The 23,663-nt window shown below is 36.4% G+C and overlaps 1 protein-coding gene across 1 annotated transcript in view; it reads left to right on the top strand.

Moving 5' to 3' along the window:
• RNGTT (RNA guanylyltransferase and 5'-phosphatase) overlaps positions 1-23,663 on the top strand; it is a 317,924-nt gene that overhangs the window by 6,068 nt on the left and 288,193 nt on the right. Inside the window, exons 2-5 of the mRNA XM_058734685.1 lie at positions 3,659-3,768; positions 9,654-9,757; positions 9,855-9,943; positions 23,501-23,576. Coding sequence (XP_058590668.1) covers positions 3,659-3,768; positions 9,654-9,757; positions 9,855-9,943; positions 23,501-23,576 — 379 coding nt within the window. The remainder of the gene's footprint in view (positions 1-3,658; positions 3,769-9,653; positions 9,758-9,854; positions 9,944-23,500; positions 23,577-23,663) is intronic.

Here is a 23,663-nt window from a genome sequence, read left to right as displayed (position 1 = left end):
CTCAAGAAGAGATGTTGAGTATACAGTTGGATATATGGTTTGGAATTCAAACAAGTTTGAGTTGGAGATACACATTTAACAATCATCAAATAAAGACAATATTTAAAGACATGGTAGTTGATTAATCAGAATAAGTAATGCTAGTTTCTTTAGCAGACAACTTCCCAAATTCAGGGGTTTCAATCAAAACATGTTTATTTCTCATTCATATCTCAATGCATTGTCTGTCAGCTTAGCTTTTGTAGGTAATTCTCTTGTGGTGAACCTCTGGGCTCTTTACATCTTGTGCTGCCATCCTTTTAAATGTGTGACCTCTAAGGTTGTCATAGAAGGGGAAGAGCAGGAATGAGTGATCTCTCGGGGGGTTTTGTGGCCAGCCTTGGTAGTATGTTTAACCCCTGCTGTTATCCCACTGGCTAAAATCCAGTCACATGGACCTCACCTAACGACAAGAGAAGCTGAGAAATGTAGTCTTTCCATGTGCCCTGGAAGAGGAAAATAAAAAATTTGGTCAACAGATAGCATTGTTTCTGCCATGGCAGTGGATAAGACCTTCTAGAGAGTAGAGAAAATGGAGAAGGCGTAGGACAGAACCCACAGAAATCCAGAATTTTGAAGTCTGGTAGAGGAAAAAAGAGAGAATGTAGGAATTGAGAAGGAGTAGCCAGAAATTGGGGATGGTGTAATCCAACCATGGATTGCCATGGAAGCCAAGAGAATTTTTTGAGAAAGAAGGAGTTGTCAAATATATGAGATGCTGCTGAGATGTTAAGATACTGGAAAAGTTGGTAACAACGTTGAGGGGAGGAAGAGATGATTCATGGTCCTTGAGGAGGGAACACAGAAGGGAATCCAGAGCAGAGGGGAGGGGATTGCCTTTAATGGGGGAAGGATGGGAGATGAAAGAGAAGATGAATTGAGATACAGAAAGTTTTGTAGATTAACCGCAAAGGTAAGACAAGTTTTTGTCTGATGGTGGAGAGGCATTGTTGAACAGTTAACATCTGTATCACCTGCGTTTGAATCCCTCTTTTTCCCCATTTATTAGAATAAAGTGTGACATTTGGGCAAGTTAATGTCTCTTGCTTTGATTTTCTCACTTGTAAAATGGGGATAATAACAGCATTTACTTTTTTGTTAGGAGTAAATGAATTAATCTGTGTAAAATGTTTTAAATGGTGCTTGATATGTGGTGAGCATGCAAAGTTAGCTTATATTATTATTTCTGTTTCTTTTTACCTTTTCACTGAGGTGTAGCATAAAGCTGTCAGTTGAAAAGGGGATGGGGAAGCTTGCTAGATTTTATGAATGAGGAATATATGAAATATTTGTCACGGAAGGTGGTGGCATGTGGTAGGATTGCCTTTGAGATTGGTGATTATGGTTGATGGTGTCAGCTATCTGCTGTGCTGTGAGATTTTCTCTGGGAGCCCTGAGCTGCGCAAGTGTAGGGCCAAAGAAGTCAGGTGGTTGAGTTTGTTGAGGTCTGGGTTTTTCTCAGGTGAGTGTGGTCGAGTGATGCAGGAGGAGGAACGAGGTTAAGGGTGTTTAGAAGGGACTGATTATGATGATCAGCTGTGGACTCTGACGTTGATAAGAAGTGAAGCCTGGAGGAGCTGATGGAAACAGGATCAGACTTCTGAGACAGCAGTGAGGAGGAGAGAGGGTCTAATGGGATGAATCTTCTAACATATCATATTATTTCCTTATTTGTTATGTTTCTTGTTTATAGTTCATTTTTTCCCCAATAGAATACAAGCTCTGTGAGGGCAGGGATTTTTGTCTGTTTTTTTTTTTTTTTTCTTTTCACTAATGTATTCCATGTACCTAGAACAATGCCTGGTACACAATAAGTGCTTATTAACTATTTGTTAAATAAGCTAAATGAAGTATAAGAATTTAGATGAGATGATGGTAGAGGTGGTGAGAAGTGAAAAGTGATTAGATTCTGGATATATTTTGAAGATAGATCCGAGAGGATTTGCTGATGGATTGGACATGGGGTATGAGAAAAAGAGAGGGGTCAAGGATAACTCTAAACGGTTTGGCCTGAGGTACTAAAAAAATAATGTTAACCATTTGCTGAGATGGGGAAGACCATGAGAGGAGCAGCTTTTGGAGTTGGAATATTGAGAGCTCAGGTTTGGAAGTGAGGTCTGAGACATATTTTGACATCAAGTGGAGATTAAGTCAGCTAGGCAGTTTGATATCTGAGCCTAGAGTTCAGGGAGAGGTTTGGACTGGAGATACACATTGTTAAGTCAGCAGCACGTTGATAGCTTTTAAAGCTGTGAGACCAGATGAGACACCAGGTGAGTGAATGTCGATAGAAAGGTGTGAGGACAGAGCCCTGGGACAAAACATTGAAGGGTCAGGGAGTTAGGGGGAGCTAGTAAAGGAGGTTGAGAAGTAGAGGCCAGAGATATAGGAGGAAAACCAGAAATATGTAGTATCCTGAAAGCCAAGTGAAAACGTGATTCAAGAATTAAAAATTAAATTGAATTTAAAAAGTGGTCTTGAATTGAACAGTGACCAGTTCTTTGAGAACTGAGAATTGACAATTGGATTTTGCAGTGTAGAAGTTATTGGTGATCTTGAGTAGTTTTGTAGAAAATAAAAATTTTAAAAATTATGTTTTTATGAGATTTAGGTTAAAACCTCTGAACAGATGTTAAGATTTTACTGAGGTTATTTTAGGTAGATATTTATTCTTATGGATATTGTGTTTTAAGATATAAATCAGTTAAAATAATTGATTTTAAAATTGATTATATGAGGTGGCTACTTTTATGCTTATATTATGATTCAGGAAAAAAAAAGGTCAAAGAGGTCAGTTAGTCTTGCTGAAATTATGATCACTGATAATGGTTGTTTGAAAGGTGATTTTGGTTGATATGCTTGTCAGCATGATCCCTATGCTGGAATGCAGGATAAAGTGCATGAGATGGAGAAGGTTCATAGTAAAAAAGTAAAATTAAGAATTTTAAAGAACTTATTTAATTCACTCCATTATCAATTTTCCTGTATTTAAGAACTTTAAGGCAGTAACTTTTTAATGTAGTAGTTTAAAACCTTAGTCTTTTTTAAAAAACTATTACCCAATGCTTTTTAATTTTTTATTATTTTTACTTTAAAAAATTTTATTAATCAGCTATAGTTGACATAGAATGTTATATTAGTTTCAGGTGTACGACAGTAATTGGACAATTCTGTACATTATCAAGTGCTTACCATGATGTGTCGTTACCTTCTGTCACCATACAGTGTTGTTACAATATTATTGACTCTATTTCCTATGCTGTTCATTTCATCCCTGTGACTTATTTATTTTATTAGTGAAAGTTTGTACTCCTTAAGCCCCTTCACCTATTTTGTCCATACTCCCTGCATCCCACCCTGTTCCCCAAACTTAAGAGTCTTTTTGGAAGTTCCATTCACTGGTAATTATTCTTTTGCTATTATATTTGATTGTCAATTTCTGGAATTTATTTAAAAATTCTAAGGTGGTACTTGTAAAAGGTGTAGTTTAGATTGAGAATACTTCATGAACAGTTCTATTTAAAACATTTTAAGAAAGTGATTTGAGAATTGCTAATTATAGTTTCAACTTGGAACATTTTCTTTAATGAAAATTGTTACCCATCTTAATGTTGTTTAGGAAGATTCTTACCTCTGAAGACAATGTTAGGACCAAGATATGATAGTCAAGTTGCTGAAGAAAATCGGTTCCATCCCAGTATGCTCTCAAATTATCTAAAGAGTCTGAAGGTAAGAAACAAAACATTTTTGATATTGATTTAGTATACTTTATCCCTTTCTTGTTCTTCAGGTGGCTTTAAAAAAACCTTTTTATTTTGAAATAATTCATTGACTAAGAGGAAGTTGCAAAACTTGTACATAGAGTTCTGTCAACCCTCCTCCCAGCTTTTCCCAATGGTGACATCTTATATTATTGTAGTACAATATTAAAAGCAGGAAATTGACCTTCATACATGACAGTATTTTCGAATAGATTACAGATCTTATTTAGTTTTTACAGTTTTACCAGTTTTTACGTACATTTGTGTGTATGTGTGAATAGTTCTCTGTGGTTTGATCCAATGTATAGATTCCTGGTGTTGGTTACAGGACTGTTTCATCTGCACGAAGGAACTCCCTCTGCCACCCCGTTATAGTCAGACTCCTCCCCTCCCATCCCTGTACACTGAAAACTGCTAATCTGTTTTCCATCTCTGTAGTTTTGTCATTTTGAGAATGTTGTATAAATGAAATAAAACAGTATATGGCCTTCTGGGATTGGCTTTTTTCACTAAGTGTAATGCCCTGGAAGTCCATCCAAGTTTCAACAAAAAGTTTGTTCCTTTTTTTTTTTTTTTTTTTAAATTTTTTTTTCAACGTTTTTTATTTATTTTTGGGACAGAGAGAGACAGAGCATGAACGGGGGAGGGGCAGAGAGAGAGGGAGACACAGAATCGGAAACAGGCTCCAGGCTCCGAGCCATCAGCCCAGAGCCTGATGCGGGGCTCGAACTCACGGACCGCGAGATCGTGACCTGGCTGAAGTCGGACGCTTAACCGACTGCGCCACCCAGGCGCCCCAAGTTTGTTCCTTTTAAAAACATTCCATGCTCACGGATTGGAAGAAGAAATATTGTAAAAATGTTGATACTACCCAAAGCAGTTTATACATTCAGTGCAATCCCAATCAGAATTACACCAGCATTCTTCTCAGAGCTGGAACGAACAACCCTAAAATTTGTATGGAACCACAAAAGACCCCAAATAGCCAAAGTAATATTGAAAAAGAAAACCAAAGCGAGAGGCATCACAATCCCGGACTTTAGCCTCTGCTACAAATCTGTAATCATCAAGACAGTGTTGTATTTGCACAAAAACGGACACCTAGACCAATGGAATAGAACAGAGAACCCAGAATTGGACCCACAAATGTATGGCCAACTAATCTTTGACAAAGCAGGAAAGAGTATCCAATAGAAAAAAGACAGTCTCTTTAGGAAATGGTGCTGGGAGAACTGGACAGCAACATGCAGAACAATGAAACTGGACCACTTTCTTACACCATGCACAAAAATAAACTCAAAATGGATGAAAGACCTAAATGTGATGGGAAGCCATCAAAATCCTGGAGTAGAAACCAGGAACAACCTCTTTGACCTCAGCCGCAGCAACTTCTTATTTGACGTTTCTGAAGGGGGGGGAAATAAAAGCAAAAATGAACTATTGGGACCTCATCAAGGTAAAAACCTTCTGCACTGCAAAGGAAACAGTCAACAAAACTAAAAGGCAACTGACGGAAGGGGAGAAGATATTTGCAAATGACCTATTGGATAAAGGGATAGTATCCAAAATCTATAAAGAACTTACCAAACTCAATGCCCGAAAAACAGTCCATTGAAGAAATGGGCAGAAGACATGAATAAACACTTTTCCATAGAAGACATTCAGATGACAAACAGACACATGAAAAGATGCTTAACATCACTCATTATCATGGAAATACAAATCAAAACCACATTGAGGGGCTCCTGGGTGGCTCAGTTGGTTAAGTGTCCGACTTTCGCTCAGGTCATGATCTCACGGTTCATGAGTTCAAGCCCTAAGTCAGACTCTGTGCTCACAGCTGGGATCCTGGAGCCTGCTTCAGATTCTGTCTGCCCCTGAATGAATAAACATTTAGAAAAAACAACAACAAAAAAACTACATTGAGATACCACCTCACACTGGTCAAAGTGGCTAAAATTAACAACTCAGGAAACAACAGATGTTGGCACGGATGTGGAGAAACGGGAACCTTCTTGCACTGTTGGTGAGAATGCAAACTGATGTAGCTGCTCTGGAAAACAGTGTGAAGGTTCCTCAAAAACATTAAAAATAGAATTACCCTGTGACCTAGCAATTGCACTGCTAGGAATTTATCCAAAATATACAGGAGTGCTGATTCATAAGGGTGCACATGTACCCCAATGTTTACAGCGGCGCTCTCAACAATAGCCAAATTATGGAAAGAGCACAAATATCCATCGACTGATGAATGGGTAAAGAAGATGTGGTTTTAGATATACAATGGAATACTACCTGGCAATGAGAAAGAATGAAATCTTGCCATTTGCAATAGCATGGATGGAACTGGAGGGTATTATGCTAAGTGAAATAAGTCAGAGAAAGATAAGATATGTTATCATTCATATGTGGAATTTGAGAAGCTTAACAGAGGACCATGGGGGAAGGGAAGGGGAAAAAATAGTTTCAAACTGAGAGGGAGGCAAACCATAAGAGACTCTTAAATACAGAGAACAAACTGAGGGTTGCTGAAGGGGGAGGTAGGTGGGGGTAGGGGGAGGTAAATGGGTGATGGGCATTAAGGAGGGCACTTGTTGGGATGAGCACTGTCTGTTGTATGTAAGTGATGAATCATGGGAATTTGCACTGTATACACTGTATGTTAGTTAACTTGACAATAAATTATATAAAAAAAAAGTTTGTTCTTTTTTATTGTTGAGTAGTAGTCAGTTGTATGGATGTATCATCAGGTTTATTTAACTCCTCTCCCATTGAGTGGTTAAATAACCATTTAACCAATTTGAATTATTTCCAGGTGTGGGGTATTGCACATAAAGCTCTTGTGAACATTCATGCACAGGTGTTTGTGTGAACAGTAGTTTTTGTTTTCCTGGAATAAATACTCAAGAGTATGATTGCTGAGTGCATGGCTAGTTTTACAATAAGTGCCAAACTATTTTTCTAAATGAAACATTATAGTTTTTACATTATTCGGACATAATGCTGATTAGTTTCCTAGGACTTCTGTAACAAATTACCACAAACTGGGTGGTTTAAAACATTTATTCTCTCACAGTTCTGGACACCAGAAATTCTAAATCAAGGTGTTTCAAAGTTTTGCTCCTTCTGGAGGCTTGGAGGGAGAATCTTTTCCGTCCTTTTCTCCTAGCTTCTCGTGATTGCCTGTGATCCTTGGCATTCCTTAGCGTGAGCTCTGTGGGTTGTCTCTCTTGTTACCATTCTTCCTGTGTGTGTCTGTCCAAATTTCTGTCTTTTAAAGACACCCTAATCCAGTATGACCACATCTTAACTTGAGTGTATTTGTAATGATCCTATAGCCTGTTTCCAAATAAGGTCACCTTCACAGGTTCTAGGAGTTAGGACTTGGACATATCTTTTCAGGGGACATAATTCAGCCTTTAATACTAATCTTTGTACTCTTCCATTCTAGTACATTCAGCAAATATTAGTACCCATTATGTGCAAGTCTTTTTTTTTTTTTTTTTTTTTTTTGTATGTTTATTTGAGAAAGAGAGAGAGAGGATTCAAAGCAGGTGCTGTGCTGACAGCAGAGAGCCTGATGTGGGGCTCGAACTCAAGAAACTGAGATCATGAACTGAACTGAAGATGCTTAACCGACTGAGCTACCCAGGTGCCCTGCATTATGTGCAAGGCTTCTATCATGAGTTAGAAAAATTGCCATTTAGATTTGAAAACCTCTTATCCCTTTTCTTGGTGTAGTTTTCTTGAGTCTTTATATGTTAATATTTTTTTATTTTAGCTTGTAAACTTTTAATTTTTATTTTCATTATCAGTAATCATATTGAAAATTATAGTTTGAGTTTAGAAGCCACATAGCCTGGCTTTGATTTCCAGTTTGCCCCTTACAACTTTGTGGGCAAGTTACGTATCTCTTCCTGTTTTCAGTTTCCTCATCTGTAAATAAAGTAATAAAATTAGTGCATAGAAAGCATGTAGAATGGTGTTTGGCACGGAGGAAGGACTTCATTTAAATCTCACAAGAATTCTATGAGATAGATACTGTTAATATGCTTACTTCAGGGGTTGGGATTATTATGAAAAATAAATATGTGTATGTAATATATGTATGTATGTATGTGTATGCAAACAGATTCACACACAAATATGTTATCCACACAGACATATCACATACACACATGTACATATATATGGGGTTCTGGGCAATTAAGTCCTATAGTACAGTTTCTCAGTTTCCCTGGCTAAACTATTCCTGTGTGTTTAGAAAACTCATATTTTCTTGCTTATCACCACTTTTCATCCATTTGTTATTTTGGACCTGTAGACACACAACACGGGTTCTAATTCTAACTCACTGAGCAGCTGTATTAATAAGCTCTAAATGTTTGTGTTTGACAATACATGTCCTCTGAAGGAATTAAGATCACTGCAGAAGGTATGTGGGAAGAGTAGTAGGCCCAGGTGGGGCAGATTGTAGAAATTGCTATCAAAAATACACTTCTATAAGTAAGAGCTCATCTGATGGGTAGACCTATCTCTCATCTGCATTTGAACTAAGGAATCTGGAGACATCAGTGGAGTACATTATGGTAGCTAATATTTTAGAAACACACAGTTTTGTCAGTTTTGTTGTATATGAAATATAAACGTTTTTGCCATTTTTTTGCTCTCTAATAATGGAGTCAAATTATGTATTCCTGTGTCCTTTAGGCACATCCAATAATAGGTACTCAATAAAAGCAATAGCAATGAAAGTGAGAAAAATCACAGTTTAAGAAGTATGGATTATTTCTCTTGCCATTCTTCCCAGAGAGTATATACTTCAGAATGAGGTGGAAGATGTATGAATTAACTCTTCTTTTACTTGGCTCAGTCAGGTGTGCATTTCTTTTAAAAAAAAAAAAATTTTTTTTTTTAACATTTATTCATTTTTTGAGAGTGAGAGAGACAGAGCATGAGCAGGGGATGGGCAGAGAGAGAGGGAGACACAGAATTAGAAGCAGGCTCCAGGCTCTGAGCTGTCAGCACAGAGCCCGACGCAGGGCTCAGACCCACGGATCTCAAGATCATGACCTGAGCTGAAGCCACCTAGGCGCTCCTCAGGTGTGCATTTCTTAGTGAGACTATCTTACTAGTCTGAATGTGATTCTAGTTGTTAATTATTTTTTAAACCAGTTGGCCCCTGATCATAAGCCAACTTAGTGCTGAACAGAAGAAATAATGATTTTTGTTCCAATGCAGGAAGAAAAACTGCTCAGAGATGGGATTAAGTCTTCAGTGAATTGCACAATTATGGCCATGAGCCCTGTTCTTCATTGATTATTTAAGGGATTTACAAGAGAATTTTGACTGTACACACTTTTTGCCTTATCTAGTACTCACTTTAGCATTTAACTGCCTAGCATGTGATGTTGTGATAGCTGCTTGGAATGCTGGGTTGATGTGTGCCTGCAGCTTGAGTGGGGTACCTTTTAGATGGAGGCCTTTCCTGTTTTATCATCTTGTCTAGTAAATCATAGGTGGAGTGGGAGATGCAGAAATGATATCCACGTTGGTTTTTTTTTTAGGTAGACTTTTATGATGTTGAAATGGAGTAGGTTTTGTTTATGTTCTTGTTCCATCATTAGTTTGGGGGTTAATTTATTTCATTTAGTGCCTGCTAAGTTCTAGTGCCTTGAATAAGACTTAAGTGAGTGATGCTTTTGTTGTCAGTAGTTCGTTGGCAGAACTAAAATCTCCCTCAATATAGATGGATGAAGCTGGAGTATTGCCATTTAGTCAGTTTGTTTTGGAACAAATTCAGTTACTAGTAAATCTGCCCTTTTTCTTTTCTTTTCTTTTCTTTTCTTTAAGGTTAAAATGGGCTTGTTAGTGGACCTAACAAACACTTCAAGGTTCTATGACAGAAATGACATAGAAAAAGAAGGAATCAAATATATAAAACTTCAGTGTAAAGGGTAAGTCATGTATTAAATTTGTATAATATTGAAACCTTTTGCTGAAATTTCAATTTCTTCTTTTTCAAAAAAAAAAAAAATGTTTCCATATTACTAGACATGGTGAGTGCCCTACAACTGAGAATACCGAGACATTTATTCGTCTGTGTGAGCGGTTTAATGAAAGAAACCCACCTGAACTTATAGGTATGTTTGGCTTTACCACTGTTTGAATATTTTGTGATTGAGTTTCCATTTTCTTTTTTGCAGGTGAGGTGATATGGAAGTTTTTTTGTTTTCTTTTTTAAGTAATCGCTAGCAAGTATTTATTAAAGTAATAGACTAACTTTTGTAAACTATGGAATACATTTTTGTAATTTTTATATTTTTCAAGATAAAACCCTAAGTGCCCCTCTTCGGGTATACTATTGGGAAAGTTTCCCTTAAACACTACATAGTTGCTTTTTATAAGATTGCATTTTATATTGTGTATTGTGAAACTTTCTTTTCCCATTCAGTATTGTATTTCTGAGACTAATCCATGATGATGTATGTAACTGCGGTTCATTTTTGCTGCCGTATAACATGCCATCACGAATACACTACCATTTATCCATTCTGTTGATGGACAGTCATTTCAGCAGATATTTATTGTTTGCTACTCTTTGCAAGATGTAGGCTCTTGGAACATATTAGTGAAGAAAACAAAGTCTCTGCTCTTCTGGAGCTTATATTTTAGTGTGGGGGGGTGGAAAAGGGGAGGGGAGGTGGAAGGCAGGCAATAAACAAATGTATTAAATAAGAAAAAAAATACAGTTACTTAAAATGACATTTGGTTTATTTTCAGTTTTTCTCCCCCCCTGTTTTAAACAGTACTACTAGGAATGGCTTCTAGAATTTTTAAGGTTTGATTTTTAGCTTTGAATCTTTGTTCTTTTTGGTATTTATATTGTCATATGGTCTGAATTGATCTAATTTAAATATTTTCTATATAACCAATTCTTTGTTTTAGCACAGTTTATTGAATAATTTTTTCTCCTGATATCTAAATGCCGTAAATTAACTTTGTATATGTTCTATTGGAAAATTTTTCCAATTCATTTGCCTTTTAATTTTCAAGTAATATTTTAAAACTTTTTTGTTAATATATTTTCTTTTGCGATTTCTCCTTTTTGAAGTCGTAAGCAGCTAGTATTTTCTCTATTCAGGTTATTAACTGAAAAACTACTAGGACTGGTAAGAAAGTTGGACACAGATAAATAATATATTTGGACACAGATAAATAAGAAAGCATCAACTTTCTTGCAAATAAACAGCAAATAGGAAGTAAAATTAGAGGGGCATCCAGGTGGCTCAGTTGGTGAAGGATCTGACGTTGGCTCAGGTCATGATCTCATGGTTCATGAATTCAAGCCCTGCATTGGGCTCTGTCCTCTCAGCGTGGAGCCTGCTTCGCTCCTCTGTCTCCATCTCTCTCCCTGCCCCTCCCTTGCTTGTGTGTTCTCTTTCTCTCTCAGAAATAAACATTTTTAAAAATAAAATTAGAGAATGGCCTTATTAGTAATAGTGGTTAACGTTTATTGAAGATTTATTTTCTGCTGGTCACCCTGTAAACCATTTTACATACATTATTCATTTTCTTTTCACAGTAATCCTATTGAGTAGACTTTATTGTCACCTCCATTTTATGATGAGAAACAGGCTTGGAAAGATTAAGTGACTTGCTCAAGGTCATTCACACAGCTAGTAATGGTTACAGCTTAGATCATATCGTAAGCAATCTGAGTTGTAAGTTCACACTCTAAACCACTTCTCTTTTCTGTAATGGAAGTATGAGATACCAAAGAATAAAGTTATTAAGAAGTGTAGGAGGTCTTTATGAAGGAAATATACCTGGATATTAAAAGACCTGAAGAAATAGACATTTGTCTCCACTAATTCCAATTTTTAATGTAATTCTAATCCCAGAGAGACTTTGGAAGAATTACTATGAATTTTTTCTGTTTGTAAAATTTACTGTTGCCATGGAAGACAACATACATTGAGCACGGAGAAAACTTGTTTGGCAAATCAAACAGGCAATATTATGAGCAAGAAAATTTTGAGAAACAAAAGTAATGAGGGGATTGTCCTTACCAGTTATTAAAGCATAGGGTAAAGCAGTGGAAACTACAGAAGTTCCCTGGTGGTAGAGGAGATGTTTTTTAAATCATAGGGGGAAGGTGTGATTATTCAACAAATGGTGTTGAGAAAATTAGCCCAGTATATAATAACATATATTTTAGATGAATTAAATACTTTTAAAAGGACTTGTAAGAAGATAGGAGAAAATACAGGTCAGCATTTATTTATTTCCAGAGTAAGGTAGGATATTTCAAGTATATCATCAAAGGGAGAATCCATAAATATTTTTTTAGGAGTGTGCGTGGACTGTTTGCATCAGAATTACCTGAGGATGTTTATTAGAAATGTTTGTTTAAAAAATAGTTTTAGGGCCTCATCCTGGACCTACATAATCAAAAACTCTGGGGCTGAAGCCTAGGAATCCAGTTGTTCTTTTTTTTTTTTTTTTTTTTTTTTTTATTCTTGAGAGAGAGAGAGAGAGAATGAGCGAGGGAGGGGCAGAGCGAGAGAGGGACACAGAATCTGAAGCAAGCTCCAGGCTTTAAGCTGTCAGTACAGTCTGACTCAAACCTATAAGCCATGAGATCATGACCTGAGCCAAAGTTGGACACTCAACCGACTGAGCCATCCAGGTGCCCCCTAGGTGATTTTTTTTAATGCACACTTAAATTTGAGAGCTGCTGTCAAGAATTAAAGTGTGTCATTTATTGGTAATAATAGTAACTGCTGCTATAAATGAATGTTTATTCTTTGCCTGGCAGACATGATGGGAGACTTTAAATGAATGAATGAAGTGAATGAATGTAATCCTTATAACAACTATGTAGTATGTGGTGGTATCCCCATTTTACAGATAAGGAAACTAATAAGTCTCAGTGAAATTAAGTAGCTTGCCCATGGTCACACATCTAGTAAATATTTAAGCCAGGTTTTTAATCCAGTTTTTGATTTCAAAGTTCAAATCTCTAGTTAGTTGCTACCCTGTTTTCTAGATTAACTCATGAAAATGAAAAAGAATTTCTGTACTACCAAACAGAATGGAAACAGAGCAAAAAGATTATTTGATAAGTTTGGAAAAATATTTCAAGCATATGACAGATAAAAAATATGTACAAAGAGATTTTATAATCCAATGGGCAAAAGAGTCATTCTTCAATGGAAAAATATGGAAAACAATGAAAATGCAACTTACAAAAAATGAAATATAAATAGCCAAGAAACATGAAAAAAATTTTTTATTTATTAACAAAAGCTACAAAACAGAATATATGTTGTTACCGTCTGCTGTTACATTGGCAAAGATTTAAAAAATTTTAATGTCAAGGATTGGATACATTGGATGCACTTATACATGGTTAATTAGAGTGTTAATTGATACTGCTTCTCTGTAGAGACAATTTGGTGGGATTTCTCAAGATCTTTAAAAGCTAGATACTTTTGACTCATCAAGACTACATCTAAGAATTCATTTTAAGGAAGTAGAGATGGACATAAAAATTTATGTGAAAGGAATTTCATCACAGCTTTGTTTTTTTTCTTAACTAAAAAATTCTTTTTATTAATGTTTGTTTATTTTTGAGAGATAGAGGGACAGCATGAGTCGGGGTGAAGCAGAGAGACAGGGAGACACAAAAACCGAAGCAGGCTCCAGGCTCTGGACTGTCAGCCCAGAGCCCCATGCAGGGCTCCTCACGAACTGTGAGATCATGACCTGAGCCGAAGTTGGACTTTTAAGTGACTGAACCACCCAGGTGCCCCTTTAATTTTTAAAAAATGTTTTATTTATTTTTGAGAGAGTGTAAACGGGAGGGGCAGAGAGAGGGGGGGGACAGAGAATCTGAAGCAGGCTCTGCGCTGACAGCAGCGAGCCTGATGTGGGGCTTGAGCTCCCGAACTGTGAGATCATGACCTGAGCTGAAGTTGAATGCCCAACTGACTGAGCCACAGGTTCCTCCATCACAGCTTCATTTGTAATAAAAACTGAGAACAGCTTACATATCTGATAAAAGCAGGCATTTATGTCATACACTATGGAACTGTTAACAGGAGAACAATAACATGGAAATATATGACATACAGTACTGTGATATGTGTGTATATATTTACACATTGACAAAAATATATGTAATGAGTACACATATATATACCTATATTTAGGTGCACAACCAGAAGATATAGCCTAAAAGAGTATTGAGGCTTTTATCTGAGTGACAACTGTTTCTGCATTTGAGGGAAGCTATCATAGGGGTAAATGCTAACTGTACTTAAAGAATTCTAAGGAGGGCAATGTGTTAACATCTGGAAACAGATGTCATAGTTCCAGAAAGATTAACTCTCTCAGGTTTAGGAAAACAAGTTGAACCTTGTAATAAATTATCCATTTGTATTGTTGAGATAATTTTTATATAGTTGATATATTTAAATCAGTTGCAGTCAATATTCTTTTTTGTTTAATGTTTTATTTTAGAGAGTGAGAGTGAGCATGAGTGGGGGAGGGGCAGAGAGAGAAAGAGGGAGGGAAGGAGGAAAGGAGGGAGGGAGGGAGGGAGACCGAGGATCTGAAGTGGGCTGTACTCTGACAGCAGAGAGCCCGATGTGAGGCTCAAATTAACGAACTGGAAGATGATGATCTGAGCCGAAGTCAGATGCTCAGCCAACTGAACTACATTATTCTTAATGTCTGCATTGCTCCATCCTCGGGCAATGGGAGCCCTTTCAAGTTGGTTTCTGTATTCTTTTGTTATCATCCATTAGTCTTTGATGGTTTCCTTGTTTTCTGGCACATGATGTTTTCCAGACCTGGAATCAGTTATTTTTCCAAGGAGATTGGTTCCTTTTAGTGGTTCCTATTTAGAACATAGTATTTAGAGATATACTTGGTGTTAGAGACCATTCCATAATTAAACACATTAACATTTCGGCAGTTAAATGTATGAATATTCTATTGATGCTAAGTGGGAAAAATAGACTGTAAGTAATGTCACATCAGTTCAGGTCAGGTTTTGTCTCCAAAATGATTTACCAAAAACCTTAATTTTTTTTAGAGCTTTTTAATGAAATTAAAGTTACAAATAAGGGATTATGGAACTATAATGCATTTGTTTGTGTGTACATATTTGTTTGCATGTACAGAAATAATTCTGACAGTAAGAATTTTGTGGACTGGAGAAATCTAAATCTGTTTTGTGTTAAAAGGGAAACAGCTGATTTCTTAAATGGTTGATTATGTATAATAGATACATAATTAATGCCTGTAATTAGGTATTTCCAGTTATAAATATTGTAACAGATTTGTGAATGTGTATTTTCATGAGTAGAATACATTTATTTTGGCCAAAAACTTTTGGTTTAATAAAGATATTTAAGGGGTGTCTGGGTGGCTCAGTCGGTTAAGCATCCGACTTCGGCTCAGGTCATGATCTCGCGGTCCGTCAGTTCGAGCCCTGCGTCGCGCTCTGTGCTGACAGCTCGGAGCCTGGAGCCTGTTTCAGATTCTGTGTCTCCCTCTCTCTGACCCTCCCCCGTTCATGCTCTGTCTCTCTCTGTCTCAAAAATAAAACGTTAAAAAAAAAAAAAGATTTAAGATGGTACATAGTAAGTTCTTAATAACTGTTTCCTTTTCCTCTTTGTTGCTCACTTAGATCAGGGTGTTTCAACCTCAGTGCTACTTGCATTTTGGAGTGGATAATTCTTTATTTTGGGAGGCTCTCTTGTGCTTTGTAGTAGGTTTAACAGCATCCCTGGCCTCTACCCACTGGATGCTAGTGACACCCTACCAGTTGTGACCATTAAAATGTCTCCTGACATTGCCAGATGTCCTCTGGGAAGAAGCACTGATTTAGATTGATCAGATAAGTTTTTTGATCTTAAAAATTAATTTATCTGACTAGTGAGATAGAAAGGAAATTGTGTAGGGGCGCCTGGGTGGTGCAGTCGGTTAAGCGTCCGACTTCAGCCAGGTCACTATCTCGCGGTCCGTGAGTTCGAGCCCCGCGTCAGGCTCTGGGCTGATGGCTCGGAGCCTGGAGCCTGTTTCCGATTCTGTGTCTCCCTCTCTCTCTGCCCCTCCCCCGTTCATGCTCTGTCTCTCTCTGTCCCAAAAATAAATAAAAAATGTTGAAAAAAAAAAAAAAGAAAGGAAATTGTGTATATTGAAATCAGGCTTTATTTAAAAAGGTAGGTTGCCACTTGCCCTTTATAAGTCACCCCTTTCCTAATTTGTATTTATTTATCCAGGATGTATGTTTCTATTGTTACAGCTCATCTTTCTTTCCTTTTGCTGGGGAGATTGTTTCTTGATTTGATTTTTAAAGAACTGTGGTTTTCCCGTAATACATATGTTAGTGTTAATATTTTTTGACATGTCATATAAATTTATTTCATTGTATTAGCTTACCTGGAAAATGAAAACAAATTTGAATAAGTTGACTTGAAATCGTTAATAGTGAACCAATCTTAAGATATGAACTCTGCTTTACTTGCCACTAGGTGGACCCATTCTCATAATGAACTGAGGAAAACTGAAAAAAAAATTTTTTTTTTTAACACTGAAGATCTATCATTCTAAACTTGTAGTATACTACTTAATTAATGGAATTTTTTTTTATATCAAATATATAATCTTCCAAATTTTTCTGTAGAGATTTGCTTTGGTGAAGGTTTTTGTAATATTATCTTACTTTAAAACTCAAGTCATTTTGGGGCAAGTCATTTGGGTGGCTCAGTTGGTTAAGCATCTGACTTTGGCTTGGGTCATGATCTCTCAGTTCTTGAGTTTGAGCCCCACATCAGGCTCTGTGCTGACAGCTCAGAGCCTGGAGCTGGCTTCGGATTCTGTCTCTCTCTCTTTCTTTACCCCTCCCCACTTGCACTCTGTCTCTCTCTCTCTCTCTCTCTCTGTCTTCAAAAATGAATAAACATGAAAAAAAAGAAGTCAAACTTAAAAAAAAATAAAAACTCAAGTCATTTATTAATGTTTTGAAGTATAATAAGACTAAAACTTTATGTGTTTGCATAACAAAGAATCTTGAATATTAAAAGCCATGGTACTTTTTAAAATTATATTTCATGACTTAATCATGTCATTGCCAATTTTCCTTTCATTTTCTATTCATAAAAATATTTTATGTTGCTAGAGTAAAAATTAGATGCAAAAACAGTGGTTTAGGTGAGAAACAGATTTAAAGTTAGAATATTTTTTGCTTACTTTGGTCTAAAATATGAAGTAGAAAGAAAATGTACATGTTAGGTTAGGTTCATGTTGGGCAGAAAAGTCTGTACAGCTAACTTTGTGTAACTTTTGAAACCCCCCCCCCCTTTTTTTTTTTAACGTTTATTTATTTTTGAGACAGAGAGAGACAGAGCATGAACGGGGGAGGGACAGAGAGAGAGGGAGACACAGAATCCGAAGCAGGCTCCAGGCTCTGAGCCATCAGCCCAGAGCCTGATGCGGGGCTCGAACTCACGGACCGCGAGATCATGACCTGAGTTGAAGTCGGACGCTTAACCGACTGAGCCACCCAGGCGCCCCATTGAAATCCCTTTCTTAAAAAGCAATGGAGATGATGGACTTTGTAGAGTTTCATGATTACAGTCATTTATTTCTAAGGGCTGTCTTTTTCTGTTCAAGGTTGACCTCTGTTTTTAATCCCTTTTCTTCAGAAACTTCATTTCAGTTGTGTCTTTGTTATCTATTATTGTCAACCTCTGTGATTTAAGCAGGTCCTTCTTAGCCTGTAAACATATCTAAGTCTCTAATGTTAAATGATATCTCATCCCCTCAAGAAAACCCTTCCCCTTCCACTTCCCAGCTGATTTTTTGAAAGATTGATTTGAATCCATATTTTCCCATTCATGCCATTGCAATGTGGAATCCTCCCAATGCACTCTTAGTCAAATAGTGATTATTAGTTCTTATCATTATGTGGCATTTACACAGTTGGACACATGTCTTGAAACTTCCTCTTTTTTTGTTGAACATGACCCCATGTTCTTTTTGTTTTCTTGACCCTGTGATGGTTTATTCTTAGTCTTTTTTTTTTTTTAAAGTAGATTTCCCCCCTTACTTATTCTTGAAAGGTTGGTTTTCCTCAGATCTCATTAATTTTCTTCTCTTATTTTACATACCCATTCTTAGTGATCTTATCTATACCATAGACCCCTTCCGTAGTTGACTATTGATTATCGATTATTGGTTTATTGATTATTCTTTAATCTGTAATTCTAGCCACACCTCTCTGCGAAGCTCTTTGCCATCATTTCCAAATACTTGTAGGTCCCAAAAGGACCTTAAACTCCTCGCCACCAGCTGTACTCATTGCCTTGTTCTAAACTAGTCACTGGTACCACTGCCCAATTAGTCACCCACATCACAAACCAGAGACTCCTTTTACATCTTTTCTCTGTGTTGATTGTCATTCACCCCTCAGATTGGAGGTTCTGCCGTTTTTTTTTTTAAAAGCTTTTATTTTTTATTAAAAATTTTTTTTAATGTTTATTCATCTTTGAGAGACAGAGAGAGAGACAGAGCATGAGTGGGGAAAGGGTAGAGAGAGGGAGGCACAGAATCCAAAGCAGGCTCCAGACTCTGAGCTGTCAGCACAGAGCCCAGTGCGGGGCTTGAACTCATGAACTGCGAGATCATGACCTGAGCTGAAGTTAGACACTCAGCTGACTGAGCCCCTGGAGGTTCTGCTTTAAATGTCTCTTCAGTCTACCTTCTCTCATTATCCCCATCACCGTGACCCTTGTTGTTTAGACCCTTATCTCTCACATAAATTACTGAGATGGCTTCTTTGGTGTTGTTCTTGCTTTCATTGTTGCCCTTCTGTTGAGCTGCCATTGGAGAGTGTTTTCTAAAACATGATAATTTTATTGCCATGCTTAAAAAATTTTAGTATTTCTCCATCTCTCCATTGCCCTTATAATCTCTAGTATGGTACACAAGTTTCTTCAGAATGTTGACCCTTTCATTGTCTCCAACTGCATTTGGTATTACTTTCTTATTTTCCATGTTTTAGCCATTCTGATTCATTTATAGTTAGCCATATGTAGTGTTTTGATTCATATATATTTTTATTTGCATGGATTGCTCCTGTCTGCAGTTCCTTTGTATCCTTGTTAGTTGAGTGTTGTTCATTGGCTAAAGTTTTTATTTTAAATTTTAATGATTATTTACTATGAATGTAGAAATAGGTGATTTGGTTTAGTTGGTGGTAACTCTAAGATACGGGTTTTTAATTTTTTTTTTAAGTAGCAAAAACCTTCTTTTGGAAAGAACTCTTACCCTGTTACAGAAATGACATGAAAATGATACTTTCTTGGTATACCTTTAGAAACGTATTAAAGTTACAACATTTTTGATAGAGTCAATTGCTGAAAACAAGGCCACACTGATGAACATTAATATTTAGAATATGTAATTAATGCCAATTGCAGACTTATACCAGCATCTCACTTCAACATCTAGTTTTAAAAACAATCAACATTATTGAGGTTTTTAATAAACTGCATGTACAATTTAGTGGTGTAGATACCCATGAACCTACAGTCAAGGTTCAGCACATTTGTGTCCGTCCTCTCTACAACTCTTAGTTGTAGATTAGACAATCTCTTTCTATTTTCTATAATTATAGGTTGTATTTTTTAGAATTTGTTTTAGTTGAAATATATTTGACATATGACATTGTGTAAATTTAAGGTTTGTAATGTGTTAATTTGATGTATTTATACATTGTAATGTGATTGCCATTGTAACAATAACTAACACCTCTATCACATTATGTAATTATTTTTTCTTTTTAGTGGTTGGAATAATTTAAATTGTAGTTTCTTTGCGAGTTTGATGGTCATAATATGGTATTGTCTGTATTCACTATACTGTGCATTAGATCTCCAGGTCTTATTTGCTACTCATTGCAAGTTTGTGTCCTTAAATAACCCTGTCCTGTATCACCCCCCTCACCCCCCATTTTCTGGTAACCACCATTTTACTCTCTATTTTTATAAGTCTGGCTTTTTTAGATTTCACATATAAGTAATATTGTACGATACTTGTCTTTTACTGTCTGACTTACCTCACTTGTTAGCACAATATACTCAAGTCCATCTCTGTTGTTGGAAATGGAAATATTTCATTCACACCCACCCACACACCCCACATCTTCTTTATTCATACATTCATCTGTTGATGGGCACTTATATCGTTCCATATCTTGGCTATTGTGAATAATGATGCAATAAACATGGAAGTGCGTATATCTCTTCAATATCCTATTTTCATTTTCTTTAGGTATATGCCCAGAAGTGGAATTGCTGGATCATATGGTAGATCTATATTTAATTTCTTGGAGAACCTCCATAATGTTTTCCATAGTGTTTGAACCAATGTATATTCCCACCAACAGTGTCTGAGGGTTCCCCCTTTCCTCACATCCTTGCCAATACTTACTCTTGTTTTCTTGATAGCCATTTAAAAGGTGTGAGGTGATAACATCATTGTGGTTTTGATTTGCATTTCCCTGATGATTATCGATGTTAAGCATCTTTTCATATACCTCTTGGCCGTTTGAATGTCTGTAGAAAAATGTCTATTCAGATCCTATGCCCATTTTTTAATTGGCTTGTTTTTTTGTTAATGAGTTATATGAGTTCTTTATATATTTTAGATATTAGTCTGTTATCTGATGTATGGTTTGCAAAATTTCTTTCCCATTCTGTAGGTTGCCTTTTCATTTTATTGTTTCTTTCTTTTGTGCAGAAACTTTGAAGTTTGATGAAGTTCCATTTGCTTTGGTTATTTGTGGTTTTCGTGTCATATCCAAAAAATCATTGGCAAGACCAATGTTGAGTAGTTTCTTCCCTACGTTTTCTTCTATGAGTTTTATGGCGTTGGGTCTGATGTTTAAGTCTTTGATCCATTTGGAGTTAATTTTTGTGACTGGTGTAAGATAGGGGTCTGGTTTTATTTTCTGCATGAACACCATTTGTTGAATAGACTGTCATTTCCCTATTGAGTGTTCTGGCTTCCCTTGTCGAATATTAGTTGACCGTATATGCCGAAGTTGAATTCTAGGTTACCTGTTATGTTCTGTTGGCTTATATGTCTCTTTTTATGCCAGTAGATACTGTTTTTATCACTGCTGTTTTGTAGTATAGTTTGAAATCAGGAAGTGCAATACCTCCAGTTTTGTTATTTTTCTTCAGGGTTGCTTTGGCCATAATTATTCCATACAATATTCTGTATTCATAATTCCATACCAATTGTTGAATATTTTAGAATTTTATGTAAATGAAATTTGTATACATACTTTTTTGTTTTCTGCTGCTCTCACACAGCATAAAGGTTTTGAAATCATCCTCATTGCATTTATTACTAATTCATTTTTATGGCTGAGTAGTAGTTATTGCATGGACATACTACATGTTTACCCTTTCACCTGATAATTGACATTTGGGATGTTTACAGTTTTTGGCCCATTATAAATAAAGTTGCTGTGGACATTCATCTTTATATGTGTCTTTGCACATAGATTTTTATTTTACTTTGGTAAATAACCAGGAATAGAATGTTTTGGTCATTTGATTTAGGTGTATGTTTAACTTTTTAAGAAACTGCTAAACTGTTCTCTAAAGTGATTAACTGTTCTCTTAAGTGATCTCTAAAGGATGTAAAGGATTTTACATTCCTACCAGCAGTGCATGAGAGTTTTAGTTACTGTACATCCTCACTTACATTTGATATGGTCAGTTTTTTCAATTACATTGTGGTTTTAGTTTGCATTTTCATGAAAATTAATTTCTTGTACTTCTTGACCATTTACACATATCATTTTGTAAAACATCTATTTAAATCTCTTGCCCAGTTTAAAAAATATTAGGGTGCTTGTGTTATTGAATTGTAAGAGTTCTTCACATATTTTGGATATAAGTCCTTTATCAAATATATGTAACTTGAATATATTCTGTGGCTGGTGTTTTTATTTTTTTAATGACCTCTTTTAAAGAGCAAACATTTGCCATCATGAAGTAGTCCAATTTGTCAATATTTCCTTTTATTTCATGTTTTGTCTAAGAAGTCTTTTCTTACATTAAAGTTGCAAAGGTTTTCTCCCATATTTTCTTCTAGAAGTTTTGTAATTCTAACTTTTAGTTTATTTCTGTATTTGATTTTGGTTACCCTCTATCAGGATGCTTTATATACAAAGAGAAGAGTAGTTTGTTAAGAAGGTATAGTCTTAAATGTCAGGATATCCTTCCATTAAACAGAGATAACAGGACAGGCTTCATTTTTGAGGTTTGCAAGAAAAGTGAGTTAATCTGGAAGTAATGTTATGTTAGTAGTGTCCACCAAGCTGTTTTAATTGCCTTTTCAAAATAGTTAAAATAATTTAAAAATGCAGTCAGGGGACGCCTTGGTGGCTAAGTTGGTTAAGTGTCCAACTTTTGATTTCGGCTTACGATCTTGCGGCTTCATGGGTTCAAGTCCTGCATCCGGCTGTGTGCTGGCAGCGTGGAGCCTGCTTGGGATATTCTCTCTCCCTCTCTCTCCCTTTCTCTCTCTTTCTCTCTCCCCTCTCCTCTTCCCCACCCCCCCCTTTCTCTCTGCTGCTCCCCGACTGGTGCTGTGTCTGTCTCTCTCAAAGTAAATAAATAAACTTAAAAAAAAATGCAGTCATTTTTGGAATTTATGAAACTCATTTGCAGCTTTTTGGAATGTAGAGGTAGGATCACACTAATCTTGAAAATATCCTGAAAAATAAATTCCTTTTTCTCAGGTTTTTCTGAAAATTTATTTTCAATCTTGTAAGGTAATGTAAAGATGCTATCGTTTGGTTTCTAAGAGAACTTCAAAGTAGTTTTATTTTATTTTTATAATACTTACTATCCATTAGTCAAATGTTTTCTATATCCAGTGAAGTATCCTGTGTGTGTGTGTGTGCGTGTGTGTGTGTGTGCGCGCGTGCGTATGTGTGCGCACGTCCATCCTTTAGAGTTGTGTGTTTGATAAAAATACCTTCTTGGGCGCCTGGGTGGCTCAGTCAGTTGAATGTTTGGCCCTTGATTTAGGCTCAGGTCATGATCCCAGGGTCACAGGATTGAGCCACACGTGGGGCTCTGCACTGAGTGTGGAATCTGTTTAGGATTTTCTCTCTCTCCCTCTCTCCCTCTCTCCCTCTCTCCCTCTCTCCCTCTCTCCCTCTCTCCCCCTCTCCCCCTCCCTCTCTCCCTCTCCCTCTCCCTCTCCTTTCCCCTCCCTCCTTCCCTCTCTCTCTCCCCCTCCCTCCTTCTCTCCCTCCCTCTCTCCCCCTTTCTCTCCCTCTCTCTCCCCTCTCTCACTAAAATTAAAAAAACAAAAACAAAAACCCAGCCTTCTTATTTAGAGTGCTTGGAATCATTTAGTTTTAAGAGAAATCTTTAGATCTTAGAGATAATTTGTAACCAATATATACTAAACTTCTAGCTAGTGCTTTAAATTAGATTCTAAGCAAGTTAAATTGACAAGTTACTACTAATAAGAGAGAGCCAGGTTTTTAAAAATGTAATTTTATAAAATCATTAAAATGTTTTGATTGCAGGTCAGAATTTTAAGATGTGGTTTCTGAAGTGATAATTTTAAACCAAGGCTACTTTATTTTCTAGGTGTTCATTGTACCCATGGTTTCAATCGCACTGGTTTCCTCATATGTGCCTTTTTGGTGGAGAAAATGGATTGGAGGTATTTGTTTCTTATTATAATGGCAGAAGACTGGTAATTGATAAAAAGTGTATTAATTTTTAGTTTTATCATTTTATATTGCTAAAT

Source organism: Neofelis nebulosa, chromosome 6 (genome assembly GCF_028018385.1).
Source record: "Neofelis nebulosa isolate mNeoNeb1 chromosome 6, mNeoNeb1.pri, whole genome shotgun sequence".
In the NCBI taxonomy this organism is placed as follows: Eukaryota; Metazoa; Chordata; class Mammalia; order Carnivora; family Felidae; genus Neofelis; species Neofelis nebulosa.
This window is presented reverse-complemented; position numbering and strand designations above follow the sequence as displayed.